Genomic DNA, 25,000 nt, shown 5'->3' with positions numbered 1-25,000 from the left:
ATGTCGGTGAGGACACTTTGTGTTTCTGAGTTTGTATTTACTGGCTCAGTTTCGTTTCGCAAATACCATGACTTTACAATTTAAACAATCTAAGTGACAGTTCGTTTTCACTTTTACTGTACACTTAAATCTTTGTAAATATCTAATACCATTCAAATTTAGCTTTTTAATTCCTTGGCCACTGTGTCGCCATGCCTCGAACTCTGAGTAACACCGTTCATTTAAAACTGCCATTTGCACCAGGTATGCTGATTATGTAATTTCTGAAAGACCAGGGAAATATTGTATATGTATAGGCCCTCTTGGCAATCTGGATGGTTGGATGGTTTCAGAGTAATTCTAAAACCGTCAGATTCTTTTCGGTTTGCAAAGAGCTGGATCTTCCATTTTTTACCCGTTCTTCCACAGGTGACCTGATCAACGTGGGAGCTGCTGGTGGGCCGGTAAGTGTAAAGTCTGCGACAGATAACCAAGTGCAGAACTTCCCTTACGCCATAGGTCTTGATAGCTCCGAGGAAGTCATGTTTCATGCCGGAGAACTTGGTGATTTGGTGAGTTGGTGATTCTAATCTTAATATATGCTACTTCATCCTCCCAGCTACAGCCAATAAATCTATTACTTCATGTTCCTTTTGCTCTCACTATCGGCTGAATCTTAAAAAGCGTAATGACATACTAAACTTGATGTAGTTATTTTAGCCACCCTTAGCCTGAAGATATTCGGTTCTATTATTACAAAATACGTAGTTTCTAGTACTTTTTCGGCTGCATAATGCCAACTAGGCCTGTCAACTGTTTTCCTGTTCACTCAGTTACTTGTATTTGGGCACAACTAGCTCAGGTAAGTATCTCCAGTATTACGCTTGCAATCTTGCTCTAAATCAGTCACTCACATTTTTATGCCATGTCATAGTTGGAAATAATGCCAGGAGAAAGGCTCAAGGAGCCTTGAAACCTGTGGGCACACACCGTGCCTCTCGGCTGACCCGCCTCTGCTTCCCTCAGAGCGGCCGCACGCGCTCCGCACGCGTCAAAACCCTTAGCCATATGCTGAATTCCGGCTACGTCGACGCCTCCGACGAATTCCGCTTCAGGAGCAACCTCGCGAGGGCCACCGCACTCGGAGGGAAGAACTACTACATCAACGACTCGGGCGAGCTCTTCTACAGAGAAGGCGCCGGCGCCTCCCACGCAGGACCTTCCGCTGCCGCCGGCCAGGGCGTCCAGGTGGCTTAGGGGCATCGCCCGCCAGCTCTGTAGACAGCGCATGAGGCAGGCTGCTTGTCTTCATCATGTATTTAACAGGCAGAATAATATACAATTACTTAAACATCTGTTTAGAATGAAACCCATAATGTTGAGGATGGAATCTGTTGTGAAGGATAATGTGTAGAAAACGAAATCTTTATATTTTATCTTATATTTTTTGTAATTGTTTAAGGGCCACAAGTTATTTTATACCTAAACGAAATCCAATTGCGATATGATAATATTTTTTTTTTAATCCTGCTTTAATTCAGTATTCATCACTGGAATTTCCCAAATGTTCAAATAATCACCCTCTAGAGCGTTCGCGCGCGTTTAGATAAACCCCGTTATGCCACATTCCAAACAACGTCATTCAGCTCAAACACTAATCAAGTCCCTACAACACTAGCACTTTTTCCTTCCTTTTTTGCGTTTCCGTATGAGCTTTCCGCCGAGTGAGGTGCCGGAAATCATACATATCACATTATCTAAAAGAAATATATTCATATAAAGGAAACTACAATATTGTATATGGAAATATCCTAGAATATCAACTGAGTTCGAACACTAGTTAGAAAGCAGAGGAGGTGCAAGAAATGGAAACCAGTAATGTAAAACAATGCTGCTCCACCGCAGAAGTATGTGCCTCATCTGAGACACCCTGGCCAGTCAGGTGGCGCCTCCTCCATGCTGACAGTCGGAAGAGCGAGCTGAATTACTTAAAATGCCATATCATACTTGTACTTTTTTCGTCAATTTTTGCGTTTTTGCAAACGAAGACGAAGACTAACGACCAGATTCAAAGGGTGGCACAAATCCCTTGGGGCTACCACCTGGACACTCCCTGGAAAAGAGATGCACATTCCTGGCAGCAATGAGTGACCCTATCATTATTCAATAAAAAGGTGAAGATAAGATGAAGCGCAGTAAGCAGAAATCAGCAGTCCGTTCGGGTCTGTTCTTGACGAGCAGACACTCCCATTTGTTCAACTTGCGCAAATCGCCTTCCGAAACTCAAACTGAGGGAGAACGAAAATTATTTCTTTACTTTTCTTGCCAATGTCCACCCACATTGCTGAGAGGTATGATTTCCATTCGCTTGATTTGTTAAAATCTACTTATTTACAGAAATAATTACATTTAATTGCTAGATGTGACAACAAGAACAAAATGGCCGACAAAAAAGAACTAAGAGATACGTGTTGAAAATGAGGCAGCACTTTTATAAAATATTGCAACAAAAATGGTAGGAAGTTGATGACAAGGGTACAGTGTGTAAGAAGTCAGAGGCTGAGCAGCATTATATGATAGCATGGTAGTGAAAAAGGGTAGAGAGAAGAGCAGACGGGGTATAAAGAATAGGTAAGGGTTTATAAAAGGGGAAGGGGTTAAGGGTGAAGGGCACTTACATCAAACGGAGGATATTTATGCGTCTGATGGAGGAGAACATGTCAAAGGAAAAGGTATGGGATTCCGAGTTGGGGGATCGGAAAAGTGAGAATAAGTAAAGAAAAGCAGAGGTACAGGCTTCTGTAAAGTGGGTACATATTAGCAGAGTGTGTGGAACTGAAAGAGGAACATTGTATGATGAACACAGAGGTGGATCAGATTGTGGGATGAGAGAGGAATGTGTGAGGTGAGTGTGGCCAATACGTAGTTGGGAAAAAAGCAGTTTCCCAGCATTTGTTCTGATGGAATGGGATTGAGCAAGGGGAGATGGAAGGTTTTATGGAATTTAGTTTAAAGAGGAAAGAGGAAAGTTTTGAAGTGAAGGTAATATTCATTGGCTGCTTTATATGAAAATCTCGGTTGATGGGATTTGGACACGGCAGCGGACTGTGCTAGTGGATCTGCCTGTCCATTGCTGGGGATCCCAATGTGGCTGGGTATGCAGTAAAAACAATTTTGTGTCGCATGGGTAGATGAAACAGTTAGTTCTGAATCTCGCGGGTAAGGGGGTTGACTGGCTGTAGAGATTGTATGAGAGATAATGAGTTTTTGGTTGGTGAACATTGTGAAGTATGAGGAAGGGAGGGAAGGATGGGTTCTAATGCGAAGAGGAAGGAAAGAGGGATTTGTTGCCATCTGTATAAATGTGAGTGCTGGAGGAGTGAGTTAAGGTATGCTTCAGAAAAATTAGTGAGAAGGACAGAAGGGTGGATATCTGATTTTGGTGTATCAGGAAAACAAGGGAGATACAGGAGAAGGTACAAGTCATGGTGGATATTTATGGGCAGATTTCTGTCCCTTTCTCTGTCCGCAGAGAAAGGAGTAGGTAAGCATGGAGAGGAGGTAAAGGTAATAAGAAGGGATCGAATGACAATTAGTTTAGAGAGAGAAAATTAATGAATACGTGCACAACACTGGAGAGAGAGAGAAAGGCATGGTGTTGAGAGAGGGACAGTAGGTGTGGACTCAAAAGTAACACCAAAGAGCAGAATGGAGTGGAGTAAAGAGAGTGGAAATTGGGGGCTTATACGTGGTCTGGAAAAAAGAACGGAGAAGGAAAAGCGAATGCCATGGTCAGCGGCCCAGTAAGAGATTAAAGATATTGTCGACTGAATAAGTTGGCAGTGGAGGGCCCAAGGCATAGTTGGTAAAAGTCATCTACATACAGGGAGGATTGGATACATGGTGATAGTACCGAAACTAAGCCGTTTACGGCCAGAAACAATAATGTGGTGCTGAGAACATTGCATGTGGGACACATTCGAATTGAGGAAAAGATGAGGAAGTTGAAGAGGCAAATTTAACGCAGAAAATACAATTAGAAAGGAAAGATTTTATGAATACACCAATTTTCCCTCGTATACCGTGAGAAGATAATTGTTGAAAAATGTGGTATTATATGACTTTTCTAGGTCAAAGAAAACGGTTAATACAGAGCTATGGTGTGTAAAGGCAGATGTGATGTAATTTTCAGGGAACAGCCTCAGGAGTTAATGGTGGAATGGTGATTTCAACTGCCACCGTACTGGTGGCAGTTGAAATCACCAACTATAAGGAGAGGTGGTTGGAGTTGAGAAAACAAGCTTTCAAAGGCTATAAGTTTAATGGGAAGGGAAGGGGAAAAGTAAACTGAAATTATTGCGATCCAGAGGCGGAGAAAGATACGCATAATTGTGTAAGGGTCAGTGGTTTCAAAGGAAGGTATAAACATACTTAACATACTGTGTTTTTTATGGCCAAATATATAGGAGACATGGAGAGAGTGAGGAGATGATACAAAACGGTAATCGGGAATCGTTACAGGAGGATGTGTAAGGAAGTTCTCATGGAGACAAATAGTGGATGGGTTATATGAAGATAGGTGGTGACGAAGGTCAGGTCTATGAGAACGAAAACCTCGAATGTAGAAGAGCCATAATGAAACAGTTAATGAGTTATAAGGAAAGGTAGGAGAAGAACCCGGGGAATGAAGTAAAGGATCAAGGGAAGAAGGTGAAGTATCAGGAGGTTCATCATGAGAGGAAGGATCCAGGGAGTGACCTTTTTGTGATGAAATGGAGTCAAGTGTGTATCCAGGAGGGAGCGGAAGGGATAATGGGGACGGAAGTGGGGATAGTGCATGGGGAGAGGATTAGGGGTGTTGGGAAGGAGTGTAGGGGGAATATAATGATGAGGATGGGTGTCGGCAGTCACTTTGAATGTAGAAGGAATGGGAGTAGAGACATGGAGGGCGGATGAGAAGGAGTGTTCCCCTGGGTCATATCTAGGAAGTTTCGGATGTCCTCAAGGGCTTCTGGAGGGGAGTTGGGTGGAGAGATCTGGGGAAGAGGAAATAGATATCTGAGGAATAAGGTGGAACGACACCGGGAATGTGGTGGAGATTGGAGTATCTAGGTCCTGAATTAGAAAAGTAAAAGAACTGACGGGGAAATAGAGGTGGGAAGGTTTTGTATCTCAGAACTGCTACCTCAGACCCAAACATGTAGGCAGGGCAGATCTTATAAAATACATTATGGGAGCCGTCACAATTGACACATGTACGCGCTTGTGCACGGCAGTTAGATCGGGCATGATCAGTGGTTGGAGCCGTGATCAAGGGAGAGTCAATTAGATTTGGGGAGGCTAGATAGTATAGGGGCAATGGTGAGGCCGCGGTGGCCGAGTGGTTAGAGCATCGGACTTAAGACTGTCACGACGGCAATCTGAGTTCGAGGGTTCGAGTCACCGGCCAGCGCGTTGTTCCCTTGGGCAAGGAACTTCACCTCGATTGCCTACCTAGCCGGTCCCAAGCCGGGTTAATAGAGACGGTTGGCGTCGGGAAGGGCATCTGCGAGAACCTGATTATGGTGACCCCATATAAGAATAGGATAAAGCTTAAAAAAGCGTTAGTATAGAGGCAATGATTAATGATTAAAATAGGGTTTAGCAAAAAGAGGAAGGGGTTTACGGGCGATTAAATCACAGTTGCAGGAAAATGTCAGGAGGTAGCGAATCCAGGGAAGGGGGTTGTTGTGACAGAGTCACATGTGTATCTAGGGGGATGCGGAAGGGATAATGGGGAAGGAAGAAGGTACCTGGAGCAAGGAGAATGGGATGTACTGAGAGGGAGTGGGAGGAAGGGGTGTAGGCGGAACAGGAGGAGGATGGATGTCGGCAGTTACTTTGAGTGAAGAGGAATAGGAGCAGAGAGATTGGAGGATGGATGGAGTGTAGGTATGTTATCTTGGGTCTTGAGAAAGAAAAGTTTTCATATGATGGGGAGAAGATGGGAGAAGAGACGGGGTGGAGGGAGACATCTTGGGAGGGAGGGAGAAAGGGTGGAGTGAAAGGAAGTTCTGGAGTAGAGAGTAAGAGAAAAACCTCGTCCGTGTTCTTCCTGTGTGGCCCCACGTACAGCGATGCCAAAATAGAATCTGAGAATTGCTGCCTCAGACTCAAACCTGTTGGGAGGGCAGCCCTTATAAACTACATTATGGGAGCCACCACAAATGTGTGTGACTGTGCAGAGCAGTTTGATCGATTATGACCAGGTTGGGCATACAAAGGGCATTGGGCTCTGGAGCGGCAGTATTTGACAGGGGAGATCATGTCTATGGAAAGTAATCTTGTCAATATTGGTGGACTTAAGGTGGTCTCTTGGGGAAATAGTGTAGCATTGTACTGATATCATTTTATTTGTTGAAAAAAATCTGCCGCGTAAACATCTAAAGTTACTAGCGGCGTATTCAAAATATAGCAATAGCGTGAAGCTTGGGCGCAAAGCCTCCAGATAAGGAAGTACTTCATGACATCATAGTTCATATGGCATTATGGTAAATATAGTATCATAACGAGTTAGGAATGAGTTATAGATTAAAGTTACAGATTGAACATTACTAGTATGGCAGTGAAAAAGGTAGAGAGGGGGAGCTGATGGGATATAGTATAAAGTAAAGGTTGTTAGAAGGGGAAAGAGTTAAGGGAGTAGGGAGCATTATGATAAAGTATTGTGGTAAAAATGGCAAAAATGTGTTTAACGAGTAGGATAAGTGGACAGAACAAGAGGACGAAAAGAGAAGGAAAATGAGATGCGAAGAAAAGACCATGCAAAATTAGTTGAGGCGAAGTCTGACGTCCAAGGTAGGGGCGATTCCCCACATTAGGCCGCAGTCTCCGTCTCCTAACCCCCACCCCCTCCCCACGACAATAACGAGCAAAGGATTGGGAGATTGTACTGATACTACGCCATTTTCCACGAAGCAGGCTTCTTAAGTCTCCTCCATAATCTGGCCTATCCTTGTTATAGAGAGGACAGATTGTCTGGGATAGGAAGATAAGTATTGAGGGAGGTATGAGGCTGGGCATGATTGGGTTTGCCAGTGCAGTCAGCCAGGGTTGATAACGCTTTAGCGTGGGTTTCGGATGTAACTGTGACAAGGCGGGAACGAACTTGGCGGCTGTGAATTGCAATTTTGCCAATTTGTTTTTGGAGGCATTGCTCGAAGAAGAGTGTTGTCAGAATAAGGGGCTGTAGAGGGGATCATGAAAAATCGATCCAATTTGGCTGGGTTAAGCAGAATTCAAATGTTTGTAAAAGTGGGGATAATGGTTGATGGTTAAAAGCAAAATAAATGTGGTAGACATTTATTTTGGTCACATAGCACTAGAGGGAGGTGTTAAGAGGTTAGAGAGGGGGCTGAGTTAATGATTAGTTGATATGTATCAACAGTCATAGGGTAGTACTGCAAAGGGTAAAGACTGATAACGGAGAGGTAGGATTAAGCAAGGGCAAATTAGATCAAGTGAAGGGTATGTATATGTCCGAGAAAGGAGAACAGGTTGTCAAAGCGGAAAATGTGGGATTGCGTCAGGATGTTTGCCTGGTTGGAAGGTTGGTGAAGGTAGGATAGGTGAGGGAAAGCAAAGGTAGAGGCTGCAGTAAAACGTGGGCAGGACAATAGAATATTTGGAACCGAAAGAGGAACATTACATGAGAAAAATAGGGGCGGATCAGAGAATGATATGTAACAGGAGTTTGTAAGGCAGGTGTGCCAATACACAAGTGGGCAAGAGCCATCTCCCAGCATCTGTTCTAATGAAATTGAGCTAACCAGGTTGAGGCGGAGTTTTACAGCATGCAACTTATTGCTCCGAAGACTTGACCAGAAAGATTCGGGTATAAAGTGGGTTTAATAATCTATTGCTGGAATACGTGAGAAACGGGGTTAGAGTGGTGTGGACGTAGTGACAGAGCATGTTAGAGTATCTGCCTGTTCACTGCCAGGATTCTAACATGGCTGAGCATCCAGCAAATAAGTGGGAGTAGTAGAGAGCGGGGACATGTACAAGAGCGAATAGTGTTGAGAGAGGTTTTATTGTGGAGAGGTGGACAGTAAGGGAGGGGATAGTACATGAAGAAAGATGTAGGGGTGGGAGAGATGTACTAGTGGATGTTGGGAGGTTGAGTAATGACCTGGGTAGATGATTTGGACTGGACTAATAGTAGCAGTGTCATGGTCAAAGAAGAGCTTTTAAATCTCTGGGCTAGTTGACATAGGGAGAAGCCTCAGTGCCCCTAATATGGGTGTAAAATCTTCATTCCTGGCCATGTAAGTCTAGAATATGTATGGGAGAGAAACAGTCCAGTACAGTATGGGCTAGACAACTAAATGGGGGAATACCATTCCTACAGACTGGTACAAAGTCAGCCTTTCATACTTTCAACGAGGTTCTCACACCGTAAGAAGGGAGTGAAGAAGATAAGGAAAAGGAAAGAGAGAGAAGAAAAGACTGAGCAAAATTAGTTGAGCCAAGGCTGAGGTCCAAGATAGAGGAGGTCCCCAACATTAGGGCTCATTCTCATCTCCGAAGCCAAGAGAAGAGAACTGCCTTTGATGCAAGAGTGAGGTTCATGAGAGAAGCTTATGATTATACTGTGTAATATATGCTAAAATGTAACAGCACTACTGCTTGTTTGATAAATGAGAGGCATGAAGTAATGCCAATTTTTTTTTCCTGAATCATTCTCAGGCCAAGATGGCAGAGGCTAACTAACTCTCCTCCTGGAAGGGTCATTCCATTATCACCAGATCCTTGCATCTTGTCAGATGTTTCTGTTTGGCAGCTTGGCCCGAGGATAGCTCGACACTGTGTTCAGACACTAATCGGGGAGACAATATCAGAGCCACCTATTCCCACAGCAATAGGTGCATGTTTATGTATGCACGCATGCTCGCATACACAAACCTGCATGTACATTATAAATGCATAATTTTTTCTGAGGAGAGGAAAACAAACATAATTTTCTGAAGTTTAATTTAGTCTGGCACAAAGAATCGAAAATGAAACTGGCCAAACTTTAAACTAATAACTCTAATTCTCACTGTTCCATAAATAAATAATAAAATAATCTAAAATTGCATACTCGTGCCTAAATCTTGGCCAGGATTCATAGAAAACAATTATGTTGATAAAAATAATACCAAATGTTATATCAGAGGTGGATAGTTTACACTAACAGATGAAATGAATGTATTTAAAGATAATGGTAATGAAATTCAATATAATGATTAGGGAGAAGATAATCAGAGCATCACATAAATAGAGAAAAAAACAGATTATCAAAGTAATTTAAAAATTTTTAAAAAATTAACACACTGATGACTAACACCATGGAATAATCAAAATTGTAATGATAGTTGATAGTCTTTTATGATAATAAAAAATGGAAAAGATATTAAGGAACTAATCATGTAATGTTTTTATTATAATGAAAATAGTAATAGTATCATTAAAAATAACAATAATAGATAATAATAATAATAATAATAATAATAATAATAATAATAATAATAATAATAAAAAAAAATAATAATAATAAATAACATCTAATAATAATAATTATACTGAGATATTAGTAATAAAATGACAATAATAATGTTAATAAAAATATTATCATTAATAATAATAATAACAGTAATAAATATAACTACTTGAATTAGTGAGTACAGATTAATGATGCTCATGAAAATGGCAACAACAATGATATGGAAATGATTAATATGATGACATTCTGTGGTTGAAACTCTATAAGGATCACTCTCACACTGGACAAAAGGCTGTATTCCACTATATGCTGCACATATGCAGTGAACACAATAAAAATAAACACAAAGAGAAAGAAAGTAAGAAAGAAAAAAAGGAAATAGGTAACGAAACAAATGCACTTTGAGGATACCAAAAGAAAACATTCAAGATGTGGAAAACATAAATAGCCAAAGAGTCGCATCAAAAGGGGAATGGGGAAAAAAAGAAGAGAAAAGAAAGAAAAAAGAAAGAAAAGAAAAGAAAAGAAAAGAAAAGAAAAAAAAGAAAAGAAAAGAAAAGAAAAGAAAAGAAAGAAAAGAAAAGAAAAGAAAAGAAAAGAAAAGAAAAGAAAAAGAAAAGATGAAAAAGAAGAAGAAGAAGAAGAAAGAAAAAAACAAGCAGAGAGAGTAAGGAAGTTGGTCATAACAAATGTAATAAAAACGTGTGAACAGGTTACGTAACTAACAACGAGAGAGATGAGGATAAACAAGCATTGATAAGCCTTTCAACATGAGTATTTGATTTTTTTCTTTCCCATATTAAAACTCTGAATGAGAGCAACACACCAACAGACTCATGTATATGTAAAGCAGTTCCCCTGCCAGATGCAGAATCTAGAAAATATAACATTCTTTAATATAAATCTATTTACATGACTTGATACCTCATATTATACTACAACCATTTATCTGCTATCATGCTACGTGTCTCCCAGACCTGAAAAAAAGAAAATTAAGTCAGTATTGATGGCATATTATGCACACGCACGCACGCACGCACACACACACACACAGAGCAATGTTTATCACTACTGAATAACAAATCTCACTCTAAAAGAATAACCACCTCTAGACCGTGAAGTATAGCTGCCAATAATTTGCATTAAGCATCTGGAAAACTCGGAGATCACAGTTTGCTCTAACTGTGCTGTGGACACTGATGCACTCTCTGCCTTGTCAGCCTGTGCCAGCAGACACTGGCATGTGGCTTCAACAACTTCCTGATTCATGCGACAGTAGCCAGACCTGGAAGATAAATTATTAACAAATAAATAATTAATCCATTCTAGAGAAGATAAAATTACAGAGAAAAAAGAAAAAGAAAAAGCCAGAAAAGGCTTAATTTAACCCATGTATGGAGGGCCATTAACAGATGGAACTGGTGACCTCACCGCACCCCCCATACTTCCTCCAGCTGCTTCCGACACTTCCTGCAGCTGGGACGCTCCCTACTTGTGCCGAGGATGACCTAGCTTATTCATTTCGTGCCCAGCGCCTGACATGATAAGGTCAGCTAGCCTTTGCCCTCAGCTTGTTCCCTAGTGTTGCTCTCATCAATAAGGTCAGTCGTCATACACTCATCCCCTGCTAAACCACTGTAATAGGGTTCTGAACCCGTTATACACTCTCTCAATCTCGCTCTCTCATACTGACTCTCTCACTCTCACTCTCACTCTCGCTCTCGCTCTCACACTCGCTCTCGCACTCTCGCTCTCGCTCTCGCACCCGCTCTCACACTCTCGCTCTCGTCGCACTCTCGCTCTCACACTCTCGCTCTCGCTCTCACACTCTCGCTCTCGCTCTCACTCGCTCTCACCCTCTCGCTCTCACACTCACCCTCTCGCTCTCACACTCACCCTCTCGCTCTCACACTCACCCTCTCCTCACACTCACCCTCTCGCTCTCACACTCACCTCTCGCTCTCACACTCACCCTCTCGCTCTCACACTCACCCTCTCGCTCTCACACTCACCCTCTCGCTCTCACACTCACCCTCTCGCTCTCACACTCACCCTCTCGCTCTCACACCCTCTCGCTCTCACACTCACCCTCTCGCTCTCACACTCACCCTCTCGCTCTCACACTCACCCTCTCGCTCTCACACTCACCCTCTCGCTCTCACACTCACCCTCTCGCTCTCACACTCACCCTCTCGCTCTCACACTCACACTCTCGCTCTCACACTCCCTCTCGCTCTCACACTCACACTCTCGCTCTCACACTCCCTCCGTCTCTCCACTCACCCTCGCTCTCCACTCACCTCTCGCTCTCACACTCACCACTCTCGCTCTCACACTCACATCTCGCCTCACACTCTCGCCTCACACTCACACTCTCGCTCTCAACTCACCTCTCGCTCTCACACTCACCTCTCCTCTACCACTATCCCTCACCTCCTCGCTCTCACACTACTCCTCTCTACACTCTCCTCTCACACTCTCGCTCTCCACTCCCTACTCACTCCCTCTCCACTCTCGCTCTCTCACTCACTCTCTCATACTCACTATCTCATACTCACTATCACTCACTCTCTCATACTCACTATCTCACTCACTCTCTCTCACTCTCACTATACTCACTCACTCCCTCTCACTCTCCATACTCACTCACTCACTCTCTCACTCTCATACTAACTCACTCACTCTCATACTAACTCACTCACTCTCATACTAACTCACTCACTCTCTCACTCTCATACTAACTCACTCACTCTCTCACTCTCATACTAACACTCACTCTCTCACTCTCATACTAACTCACTTCACTCTCTCACTCTCACTCACTACTTCACTCCTAACCTCCTCACTACTCACTCTCTCTCTCTCTCTCATACTCACTCACTCTCTCTCTCTCTCTCTCTTACTCTCTCTCTCTCTCTCTCTCTCTCTCATACTCACTTATTCTCTCACTCACTCTCTCTCATTCTCTCACTCACTCACTCATCTCTCATCTCTCACTCACTCACTCTCTCTCATTCTCTCACTCACTCACTCTCTCTCATTCTCTCACTCACTCACTCAGCTCTCATTCTCTCACTCACTCACTCTATCTCTCATTCTCTCACTCACTCACTCTATCTCTCATTCTCTCACTCACTCACTCTCTCATTCTCTCACTTATTCCTCAAAAAGATTAATTAAATCTCAATAAAATTATTACTTTGAATGCTGGGCTGAGTATTTTGAGCAGTTGTACCAGGTAGACCCTCCAACAGTTAGCCTGGATGCAAGTGGTATCAAAATACACACCCATCAGCGAGGAACCTCCTACCCTAACAGAGGTTAGGATGGCGATTTCCAAGCTAAAGAGTGGGAAAGCTGCAGGCATATGCAATATCCCTGTTGAACTTCTAAAGGCTGGAGGTGAACCTATGGCTCAGAAATTGCATACAATCTTGACTGCCACCTGGCAGTCTGGTACCATTCCCCCTGACCTGTTGAGGGGTGTGGTCATCCCTCTCTGGAAGGGGAAAGGGGATCGTTGGGACTGTAGCAACTACTGTTGCATTACACTACCCAGCATACCAGGCAAAGTTTTACCCAAATTCTTCTGAAACAGATCCACAACCACCTACTAAGGCATCAGAGACTGGAGCAGTCTGGATTCACTCCTGACAATTTCATAATAAACCATGTTTGTGCTTTGAGTAACTGTGGAACACCGTCGTGAGTTTGGTTGTGGGTTGTTTGCAGCCTACATTGACCTCAAGAAGGCATTTGACTTGGTGCATCAAGAATCACTATAAGAAATTCTGAGACTCGGAAATTCCAACACAGATTATTGGCCTAATAGCAAGCCTATATACTAGTAGTGAAAGTGCTGTAAAGTGTGTTGGGGTCTGTCAAACTTCTTCCCTGTTAATTCAGGGGTGAGGCAAGGTTCTGTCCTTGCACTAACACTTTTCAACACCTGCATTGACTGGATAATGGGCAGAGCTACTAGCCAAAGTCAGTGTGGAGCAACAGACCTTGACTTTGCCGATGATGTTGCTACCCTATCTGAGACCCTGGAGTCACTGTTGGTGGCTCTTAATGCAGTTAGCAATGAGGTGAAGCTCTTGGGCCTAGAGGTTTCCTGGACCAAGACCAAGATTCAGGACTTTGGGGGCCTGTTAGGGGAACCCGTTCAGTTGATCCATGCTTGTGATGAGAACGTTGAAGTCACAGAGAGCTTTGCATACCTTGGTAGCATAGTCCATATCTCTGAGCTGTCAGACCAAGAAGTCAGTAGATGGATTGGTCTGGCAACAGGAGCCATGAACTCATACTACCAGTTTTGCTCTATGGAAGCGAAACCTAGATGCTATCTAGTGCCTTGGAGTCTTGTCTTGGCAGGACGATGTGTCCAACTATCAGCTGCACCGTGAGACTGGCATGGGACCTGTTACTTGCATAACCCAGGATCGCCAACTCAGGCTATATGGTCACCCATCAGGTTGACTCCTGGGTGAAGGAGGCACGTGGGATGACCCTGGAGGTCAAGGCTTGGGCAGCTCGACGAGACCTGTCGTGAGGAATTAGAGATTGGCTGAGGGCCTGCCTGGAGACTCGCCAAGAGGGACCCTCGTGGTTGGAAGCAAAGAGTGGATGCGGCCATGCGCCCCCGTTGGCATTACCCTTTTGATGATGATGATGAAAATCATTACTATCATATGCTTATCCATTATACATTCTGGACTGAATTTTAAATATGCATATTTCAAAAAATAGCATGCACTTTTGGTATCATAGCCAGCCTGGAGGTATTACTGTTAGTAATGTGCATATCTTCAGTATTTGTAATCAAACTTTTCTTCATTACTTGTACATACATACGGATCACTGTACTTGAATCCAAGCCTGGTATTAACCCTTTACCGACGGGTGGCATGTACGCACATGCCATGGCATGGCTGGACTATCTGCCGGGGGCATGTACGTACATGCCATGGTGTATGTATGGACATGCCATGTTTTTTTAGATTATTTTTCTGCCACTGAAAGTGTGATTAAGTCGTTTTTAACACTTTCTCATTTTTACTATGCGAAAAGAAAAAAACGCACAACAAACCTACGATTTCAACTCCATGATGCAACACACTGCTTATTTTATTCAGACTATAGACCGAATAATGATCAACTATGGAGTCTACATAACAATAAAAATATCCTTCAGTCTCGATTTATCAGGAAGTATGGCAAGTAGAGACTTCAGAAAATAATGAAAACTGAAAATACAAAATATGCTTGTAGTATTACGAAGAAATGGCAAGGGATGCTGGTATTTGGCATGAGTGCTCGCGCATGCTAGGGCGACGATGTAAGCCCACGGCAGCAAGGCCCAGGCCACTATGAATACTACCCGTCAGGATAGGGTTAATACATGGGGAAGAGGTAAGGGAGAGGATGATGGGGGACCCAAGAAGCATTAATTCAAACCAAAACATTCCAAATGCACACAAGTCCAGTTACTGATATGTCTCATAAGTGTTTTGCAGGTTACCCAAATAACTTACAACAATCAAAAATCACTTTATATATAAACTATATTACTTTTGCTCCAAACAACTTACTTTGATGATGTTGGGAAGAGCATCTTGGTAGGAGAGTGATGAGAGAAGGAAGGAAGTTTGGACTTCACAGCATTCTGCTGGTTCACTCTTGCCTCTGCACATTCAGCTAACTGCATTAGGCCCTTTCTTTCTACACCAGGGTTCACGTCAACATTTTTGCAACCAACACATTTACAAATATTAGAACAGGGAATTTTGGCCTGAGAAAGGAAGAATGAAAAACAGATTCAGATTTATTCAAATACTAGAAATAATCATCTTCATGCTTCTTCAATACATATACCTCTTGTATTAACCAGGGCATTCAGCTATAAAACATATATCTTCTGGAAGTATACATTTCACTCACTTATAATTTATAAGACAAATCTAGAATACATTAATCTTTAGACCACAAAGTGAGATGAGAAATCAAGTGCAACAACACTCACCTCGTAACATTCACAGTAATTCTTAAGGCATCCCGAACGCTTGCAGTTACACCCTTTGTTGTGTCTTCGTTCGTTATCACTGCCTCCTTTTCCAATTTTAGGTCTGAAAGCTTGAGGGTTTCGATCAAGGCAAGCCTTGATTGCTTTTTGTCTGTCTTCTTCATGTGCTAAGTTGTTGAAACAATTTGCACAGTTGCAGTTATTGCAAAACTCACCATTTGCAAAACAATCACAGTAACTGTTGGAAATGGAAAATAAAAAATCTTAGATGGGAGAGATATCTTATTTCTACTATAATTCATTTGAACAAATATTATTAATGCTTGTAAAAGGTTTTGATTTGCAACAAAATCAGTTTCATTTTGAGTTACATAATGAAATTATTTTGCAAGAACTGCATGCAAGCCATTCATATTACTATTGCACTAAATTTTTGGCAGTCAATTTGTGTACATGTGTATGGACATTTTAAATGTCAGTAGTTCAACTCTTGTAAACTAATATTTGCAGGTGTTTGCCTTCACTTTTTTGTATGTAAAATATGCATACCCCCAACCACCAAGGATTCAGTATTGAAAATGAACTTACAGTTTAAGACACTGGCTCTTTGTACAGTTACAGGGCTTCCTTGGTCTAATTCCATTTGCATCTATTACTGTTCGTGGAGGTTGTGGCTTTGGGGGTGGAATTATTGTACCTGGGGCTGGCTGGCTTGACATCTGGACTGTTGCACTATTTGTTGTATTTGACTGTAGCTGTTCAATAAAAATGTCAGTAGTTTACCAGTAGCTCATCAAAAATTGGATATATCAATTTTAAAACAGGGATGTGACTTTAATACAAATACTGTATTAATGTAGCAATTCCTTAATATGTTAACAATCTTTTGCTCATCATCCTCACTTTCAAGAAATCAATTTTCACTTTCACTCTTACCTGAGACATGTAATGGGCTGGAATCATGACCACAGAGCCAGGCTGAGTGTTGGAGAGGACTCCAGGGGGAAGAGCTGAGGCCGGCAAGGTAAGACTCGCTGTCTGAGGACGTATGGGAACACTTCCACCAACACTGGCAGTTGGCACTGAACCAGACACTGGGATTATCACTCGCTGTTTACTGGGCTGTTAAATAAATAGTTCCATGAAAAAAGTGTGTTGCAAATATTGTTTGTCCTTCTTAACATAAGAAAAATTAGACAAAAGAATTTTGACCATTCATAGCAAAATGGTTGCTAAGAACTTTAAACCAAAATGGTGTCATGGAAATTCCTTGTACAAATTTTCTCTTTCTTATACATAGCTTCATGTTGCCTGATAAATTAGTACTATAATATAAATGCATCCTTTGTCAGAAACTATAAATTGTCTTTCTCCTTTTAAAATTCAATAAGCCCTCAGAATTCTGATTATAGCTTTTATAAGCAGGAACAAGAATGGCAATGAAGTTCACACTCAGAAAATGTGAACAGAATAATAGGAATGGTTAAGATATCACATCTTTTGTGATTATCTTAATCTTGTTCAGAAGTATGTTTTCACAAACAATTTTTTGCCTATATCAGATGGCCAAAAGGTTGATGCATAACTGGACCTCCTGATTAACCCATTACAGACAGGTCAAGTGTACAGGCATCATAACAAACTACTTGGTATGTGGGGGACAGCTTTACATGGCAGAGCACATGAAGCTGGAAGTTCCACTTAATGTAGCGGGACTCCTGCGCCTAGTGTCTGGCCGTGAAATCACCAGCGTTTATTTCGCCGAGAGATTTCTGTTACCAGCTAGCACCAGGTTAACCATAGCACTAAACTTCCATTTGTATATACCGCTTATCTATGCATTGCATTTCATTTATTATGCTACAGCAATTATTGGTGATTTTACCATTCAGAGGTCTTTCCTGTATAACTGATGAATTTCAATAAATAACTGAGAAATATTTTCCATCATACCTGCTGACTAGGTGCAATAGGCATTGCTTTTATCTTGATGGGCTGAGATGCGGCTGGGGCAATGGGCTTGTTGGTGGGAGGTGTTGGTCGGATGAGAGTTGCTCCTCCTCCTCCTCCTCCTCCTCCTCCTCCTCCTCCTCCACTACCCCCTCCACCTACTCCAGGACTCACTAATCTCACATAGTTCATCTGTATATATAGGTATTTCAATTAATATATCTTAAAGGATTGAAAGGAAAACAAATGTTGAAAGATTTCAACATCCTTTTGACTTTTAGTGTACAAACCATCTTTCATGAAAGTTTAGCTTTGTATTTGAAGTCTGATTTTTGTATCAAAATCAATGAATGGCTCACCCTGTTTGAAAACATCTGTACATTCTGTGGCTGAGCTGTCAGTTGTTGCACCTGGCTAGCAGGAATTTTGATGACCTGCTGTCCTCCAGAGGTCACAATCTGCCCTGCTCTGACAGTGCTTACTGATCCCTGTTAATAACAAAATTAAACCTTAGATGACACTTTTCAATCACTTGTATCTTTATCACTGTGATTTATCCACTTTGCAAACACTCTTGCCTACAAATTTATCCACCTTTCTGAGACTTGGTGAAATGCTTAGGTTAAAATACCTGGCCAGGCTGAGGAACATTACTCTTGATCACAATTTTCTGTGGACTGGACAAAATATTGCGGACTGCTCCCCCACTGCTAATTTGGTGTGTTATAATCTGCTAAGGAAATGAAGAAATAATTGAATTATGACCCAGATAAACAGTGAATAATAGAGAAGAACCAAGAAATCAAAGGCAATTAATAAATAAATAAGATCTCAATTAACCCAGTTTTTTTTTTATTATTATTAACTGTCTTTACACATAGATGGCTCTACAAGTGCTTACTCACTTAGGAGTCAATTATTAGTCTTTCCAGTTTCACTTGTTTACCTTTTTCCTTACTTTTGGATTTTTTTTTTTTTTTTTCCTCTTTTACTTTTTATTGCTAATAGTATTCTTAATACCACTATAATTGCCATAATGTCAATAATAACAATAGCAACATAAATATTAACCCAACACTGCTGGCTCATGTGTACCAGCATCATACCAAACCACTTGGTCCGTGGGGTAAGCCTCTACACATGGCAACGCCCCAAAGCGGGTGGAGTGGGATGTTCAGTTTGATGTAGTGGACTCCCATGCGCAGTGTCTGGCCACTGCCAGAAATCACTAGTGTTTTATCACGCTCAGGGATTTCTGTTATCCAACAGTGAGGGGTTAAGAGTATTAGATAAAAAAAAAATAAAATAAAATAAAAAATAAGCAAAAGGAAAGGTGAAATTTGACGAGATCATGTTAGCCTAACAATTGGTTCCTTGGTGGCCTTGTATTTCTGGAGCAAGCAAAATTCAGAAAAGAGAATTACAACTGATAGTATAGATACCCTGAAGAAGTGGGTTAAGTAAAAATCTGTCAATAAAGAAGCAATATATAAAATTGATATAATAAACTACACTTTCATGAGCATAAGTATATACAAAATAACACTTTGCTGAGCATAAATGTACACAAAATATAAAACAGTTATATAGTTCATTCTTTATGATATTCTCTGTTCCATAGAGTTGTACAAGTTGAAGAAATTTTAAAATATATTTAAATTTTAAAATATATTTAATATGTTATTTAACATTTTACATTTCAAATTCAGTTAGCACAAGATTCCAGAAACCCTCAACTAGAACCACAAAGGAGCAGCACTACTAGGAACAGCAGTAACTCAGAGAAACTCAAGAAACTAGGATAAGATTAAAGAAGCTGGTTCTCAACCTGGGCATTTGTGGTTTGCCTAAAACAAAGCTGTTCTTCACAAAACTTTGTGACATTGATTTTGACAAAATAAGTCTATTATGGGGCTAGCGTAGTAAATTATGGGGCTAGCGTCTGATATCAGCTATGTAAATCCAAGAGGTATAAGACAGCCAGGAGCGTCAACTCTGAAATAAATGAGGGTTTCTTTATATCTATTTGATTTTCTTACATTACTTGAGGAGTCATCTGATAAAAAAAATTGCTGGCCACAAGGATATTAAAAATTGCTCATGGGGTGAATGGAGTGTAAGAGGTTGAGAACCAGTGGTTTTAGAAGTTGGCTGAATACTTTAGTAATTATGGTGAAAAAGTAATAACAGGGAGAGAAAAATATGCAGTATAGAAAAAAAGGACACATTTTTACAGACCAATCCATTTAGTTTTCTTCTCCATATACATATACATATACATATACATATACATATACACATATACATATACACATATACATATACACATATACATATACATATATATCATATACTATATATACAAATATATACACAACATATATACACACATATATATCATATATACATATATATAATATACATATATATAACATATATACATCATATATAATATACATATATATAACTATAAAAATATATTATATATCATAACATATGTATATGTATATATATATATATATAATATGTGTATGTATATGTGTATATGTATGTATATATGTATTATGTATACTATGTTATATATATATATATATATTATATATAATACTATATATATATATATATATATATATGGAGAAGAAAACTAAATGGATTGGTCTGTAAAAATGTGTCCTTTTTTTCTATACTGCATATTTTTCTCTCCCTGTTATTACTTTTTCACCATAATTACTAAAGTATTCAGCCAACTTCTAAAACCACTGGTTCTCAACCTCTTACACTCCATTCACCCCATGAGCAATTTTTAATATCCTTGTGGCCAGCAATTTTTTTTATCAGATGACTCCTCAAGTAATGTAAGAAAATCAAATAGATATAAAGAAACCCTCATTTATTTCAGAGTTGACGCTCCTGGCTGTCTTATACCTCTTGGATTTACATAGCTGATATCAGTAAATGAGTTACAACTTTACTACGCTAGCCCCATAATAGACTTATTTTGTCAAAATCAATGTCACAAAGTTTTGTGAAGAACAGCTTTGTTTTAGGCAAACCACAAATGCCCAGGTTGAGAACCAGCTTCTTTAATCTTATCCTAGTTTCTTGAGTTTCTCTGAGTTACTGCTGTTCCTAGTAGTGCTGCTCCTTTGTGGTTCTAGTTGAGGGTTTCTGGAATCTTGTGCTAACTGAATTTGAAATGTAAAATGTTAAATAACATATTAAATATATTTTAAAATTTAAATATATTTTAAAATTTCTTCAACTTGTACAACTCTATGGAACAGAGAATATCATAAAGAATGAACTATATAGCTGTTTTATATTTTGTGTACATTAATGCTCAGCAAAGTGTTATTTTGTATATACTTATGCTCTTGAAAGTGTAGTTTATTATATCAATTTTATATATTGCTTCTTTATTGACAGATTTTTACTTAACCCACTTCTTCAGGGTATCTATACTATCAGTTGTAATTTTCTTTCTGAATTTTGCTTGCTCCAGAAATACAAGGCCACCAAGGAACCAATTGTTAGGCTAACATGATCTCGTCAAATTTCACATTTCCTTTTGCTTATTTTTTATTTTATTTTATTTTTTTTTTATCTAATACTCTTAACCCCTCACTGTTGGATAACAGAAATCCCTGAGCGTGATAAAACACTAGTGATTTCTGGCAGTGGCCAGACACTGCGCATGGGAGTCCACTACATCAAACTGAACATCCCACTCCACCCGCTTTGGGGCGTTGCCATGTGTAGAGGCTTACCCCACGGACCAAGTGTTTGGTATGATGCTGGTACACATGAGCCAGCAGTGTTGGGTTAATATTTATGTTGCTATTTTTATTATTGACATTATGGCAATTATAGTGGTATTAAGAATACTATTAGCAATAAAAATTAAAAGAGGAAAAAAAAAAAAAAAAAAATCCAAAAGTAAGGAAAAGGTAACATGTGAAACTGGAAAGACTAATAATTGACTCCTAAGTGAGTAAGCACTTGTAGAGCCATCTATGTGTAAAGACAATTAATAATAATAAAAAAAAAACTGGGTTAATTGAGATCTTATTTATTTATTAATTGCCTTTGATTTCTTGGTTCTTCTCTATTATTCACTGTTTATCTGGGTCATAATTCAATTATTTCTTCATTTCCTTAGCAGATTATAACACACCAAATTAGCAGTGGGGGAGCAGTCCGCAATATTTTGTCCAGTCCACAGAAAATTGTGATCAAGAGTAATGTTCCTCAGCCTGGCCAGGTATTTTAACCTAAGCATTTCACCAAGTCTCAGAAAGGTGATAAATTTGTAGGCAAGAGTGTTTGCAAAGTGGATAAATCACAGTGATAAAGATACAAGTGATTGAAAAGTGTCATCTAAGGTTTAATTTTGTTATTAAACAGGGATCAGTAAGCACTGTCAGAGCAGGGCAGATTGTGACCTCTGGAGGACAGAGGTCATCAAAATTCCTGCTAGCCAGGTGCAACAACTGACAGCTCAGCCACAGAATGTACAGATGTTTTCAAACAGGGTGAGCCATTCATTGATTTTGATACAAAAATCAGACTTCAAATACAAAGCTAAACTTTCATGAAAGATGGTTTGTACACTAAAAGTCAAAAGGATGTTGAAATCTTTCAACATTTGTTTTCCTTTCAATCCTTTAAGATATATTATTGAAATACCTATATATCAGATGAACTATGTGAGATTAGTGAGTCCTGGAGTAGGTGGAGGGGTGAGTGGAGGAGGAGGAGGAGGAGGAGGAGGAGGAGGAGGAGGAGCAACTCTCATCCGACCAACACCTCCCACCAACAAGCCCATTGCCCCGCCGCATCTCAGCCCATCAAGATAAAAGCAATGCCTATTGCACCTAGTCAGCAGGTATGATGGAAAATATTTCTCAGTTATTTATTGAAATTCATCAGTTATACAGGAAAGACCTCTGAATGGTAAAATCACCAATAATTGCTGTAGCATAATAAATGAAATGCAATGCATAGATAAGCGGTATATACAAATGGAAGTTTAGTGCTATGGTTAACCTGGTGCTAGCTGGTAACAGAAATCTCTCGGCGAAATAAACGCTGGTGATTTCACGGCCAGACACTAGGCGCAGGAGTCCCGCTACATTAAGTGGAACTTCCAGCTCATGTGCTCTGGCATGTAAAGCTGTCCCCCACAGACCAAGTAGTTTGTTATGATGCCTGTACACTTGACCTGTCTGTAATGGGTTAATCAGGAGGTCCAGTTATGCATCAACCTTTTGGCCAAAATTGTTTGTGAAAACATACTTCTGAACAAGATTAAGATAATCACAAAAGATGTGATATCTTAACCATTCCTATTATTCTGTTCACATTTTCTGAGTGTGAACTTCATTGCCATTCTGTTTCCTGCTTATAAAAGCTATAATCAGAATTCTGAGGGCTTATTGAATTTTAAAAGGAGAAAGACAATTTATAGTTTCTGACAAAGGAGCATTTATATTATAGTACTAATTATCAGGCAACATGAAGCTATGTATAAGAAGAGAAAATTTGTACAAGGAATTTCCATGACACCATTTTGGTTTAAAGTTCTTAGCAACCATTTGCTATGAATGGTCAAAATTCTTTTGTCTAATTTTTCTTATGTTAAGAAGAACAAACAATATTTGCAACACACTTTTTTCATGGAACTATTTATTTAACAGCCCAGTAAACAGCGAGTGATAATCCCAGTGTCTGGTTCAGTGCCAACTGCCAGTGTTGGTGGAAGTGTTCCCATACGTCCTCAGACAGCGAGTCTTACCTTGCCGGCCTCAGCTCTTCCCCCTGGAGTCCTCTCCAACACTCAGCCTGGCTCTGTGGTCATGATTCCAGCCCATTACATGTCTCAGGTAAGAGTGAAAGTGAAAATTGATTTCTTGAAAGTGAGGATGATGAGCAAAAGATTGTTAACATATTAAGGAATTGCTACATTAATACAGTATTTGTATTAAAGTCACATCCCTGTTTTAAAATTGATATATCCAATTTTTGATGAGCTACTGGTAAACTACTGACATTTTTATTGAACAGCTACAGTCAAATACAACAAATAGTGCAACAGTCCAGATGTCAAGCCAGCCAGCCCCAGGTACAATAATTCCACCCCCAAAGCCACAACCTCCACGAACAGTAATAGATGCAAATGGAATTAGACCAAGGAAGCCCTGTAACTGTACAAAGAGCCAGTGTCTTAAACTGTAAGTTCATTTTCAATACTGAATCCTTGGTGGTTGGGGGTATGCATATTTTACATACAAAAAGTGAAGGCAAACACCTGCAAATATTAGTTTACAAGAGTTGAACTACTGACATTTAAAATGTCCATACACATGTACACAAATTGACTGCCAAAAATTTAGTGCAATAGTAATATGAATGGCTTGCATGCAGTTCTTGCAAATAATTTCATTATGTAACTCAAAATGAAACTGATTTTGTTGCAAATCAAAACCTTTTACAAGCACTAATAATATTTGTTCAAATGAATTATAGTAGAAATAAGATATCTCTCCCATCTAAGATTTTTTATTTTCCATTTCCAACAGTTACTGTGATTGTTTTGCAAATGGTGAGTTTTGCAATAACTGCAACTGTGCAATTGTTTCAACAACTTAGCACATGAAGAAGACAGACAAAAAGCAATCAGGCTTGCCTTGATCGAACCCTCAAGCTTTCAGACCTAAAATTGGAAAAGGAGGCAGTGATAACGAACGAAGACACAACAAAGGGTGTACTGCAAGCGTTTCGGGATGCCTTAAGAATTACTGTGAATGTTACGAGGTGAGTGTTGTTGCACTTGATTTCTCATCTCACTTTGTGGTCTAAAGATTAATGTATTCTAGATTTGTCTTATAAATTATAAGTGAGTGAAATGTATACTTCCAGAAGATATATGTTTTATAGCTGAATGCCCTGGTTAATACAAGAGGTATATGTATTGAAGAAGCATGAAGATGATTATTTCTAGTTTTGAATAAATCTGAATCTGTTTTTTCATTCTTCCTTTCTCAGGCCAAAATTCCCTGTTCTAATATTTGTAAATGTGTTGGTTCAAAATGTTTGACGTGAACCCTGGTGTAGAAAGAAAGGGCCTAATGCATTAGCTGAATGTGCAGAGGCAAGAGTGAACCAGCAGAATGTCTGTGAAGTCCAAACTTCCCTTCCTTCTCTCATCACTCTCCTACCAGATGCTCTTCCCAACATCATCAAAGTAAGTTGTTTGGAGCAAAAGTAATATAGTTTATATATAAAGTGATTTTTGATTGTTGTAAGTTATTTGGGTAACCTGCAAAACACTTATGAGACATATCAGTAACTGGACTTGTGTGCATTTGGAATGTTTTGGTTTGAATTAATGCTTCTTGGTCCCCCATCATCCTCTCCCTTACCTCTTCCCATGTATTAACCCTATCCTGACGGGTAGTATTCATAGTGGCCTGGGCCTTGCTGCGTGGGCTTACATCGCGCCCTAATGCGCGACACTCATGCCAATA

At 40.0% G+C, this 25,000-nt stretch overlaps 2 protein-coding genes across 2 annotated transcripts in view; one reads left to right on the top strand and one right to left on the bottom strand.

The window, feature by feature from the left end:
- The window catches only part of LOC119589967, a 5,813-nt gene extending 4,323 nt beyond the window's left edge, over window positions 1-1,490 (top strand). Inside the window, exons 3-5 of the mRNA XM_037938656.1 lie at window positions 1-6; window positions 409-551; window positions 1,006-1,490. The exon at window positions 1-6 is cut by the window's left edge and continues 50 nt beyond it. Coding sequence (XP_037794584.1) covers window positions 1-6; window positions 409-551; window positions 1,006-1,236 — 380 coding nt within the window. The 3' untranslated portion in view covers window positions 1,237-1,490. The remainder of the gene's footprint in view (window positions 7-408; window positions 552-1,005) is intronic.
- A 7,484-nt stretch (window positions 1,491-8,974) lies between these two features.
- Window positions 8,975-25,000, bottom strand: part of LOC119589966 (protein lin-54 homolog) — a gene marked incomplete at its 5' end in the record, with an annotated part of 27,903 nt that continues 11,877 nt past the window's right edge. Inside the window, 9 exon segments of the mRNA XM_037938655.1 lie at window positions 8,975-10,479; window positions 10,609-10,787; window positions 15,094-15,293; window positions 15,525-15,762; window positions 16,113-16,279; window positions 16,461-16,646; window positions 17,478-17,666; window positions 17,834-17,962; window positions 18,106-18,207. Coding sequence (XP_037794583.1) covers window positions 10,463-10,479; window positions 10,609-10,787; window positions 15,094-15,293; window positions 15,525-15,762; window positions 16,113-16,279; window positions 16,461-16,646; window positions 17,478-17,666; window positions 17,834-17,962; window positions 18,106-18,207 — 1,407 coding nt within the window.

The sequence above is a fragment of the Penaeus monodon genome, chromosome 26 (assembly GCF_015228065.2).
Source record: "Penaeus monodon isolate SGIC_2016 chromosome 26, NSTDA_Pmon_1, whole genome shotgun sequence".
NCBI lineage: Eukaryota > Metazoa > Arthropoda > Malacostraca > Decapoda > Penaeidae > Penaeus > Penaeus monodon.
This window is presented reverse-complemented; position numbering and strand designations above follow the sequence as displayed.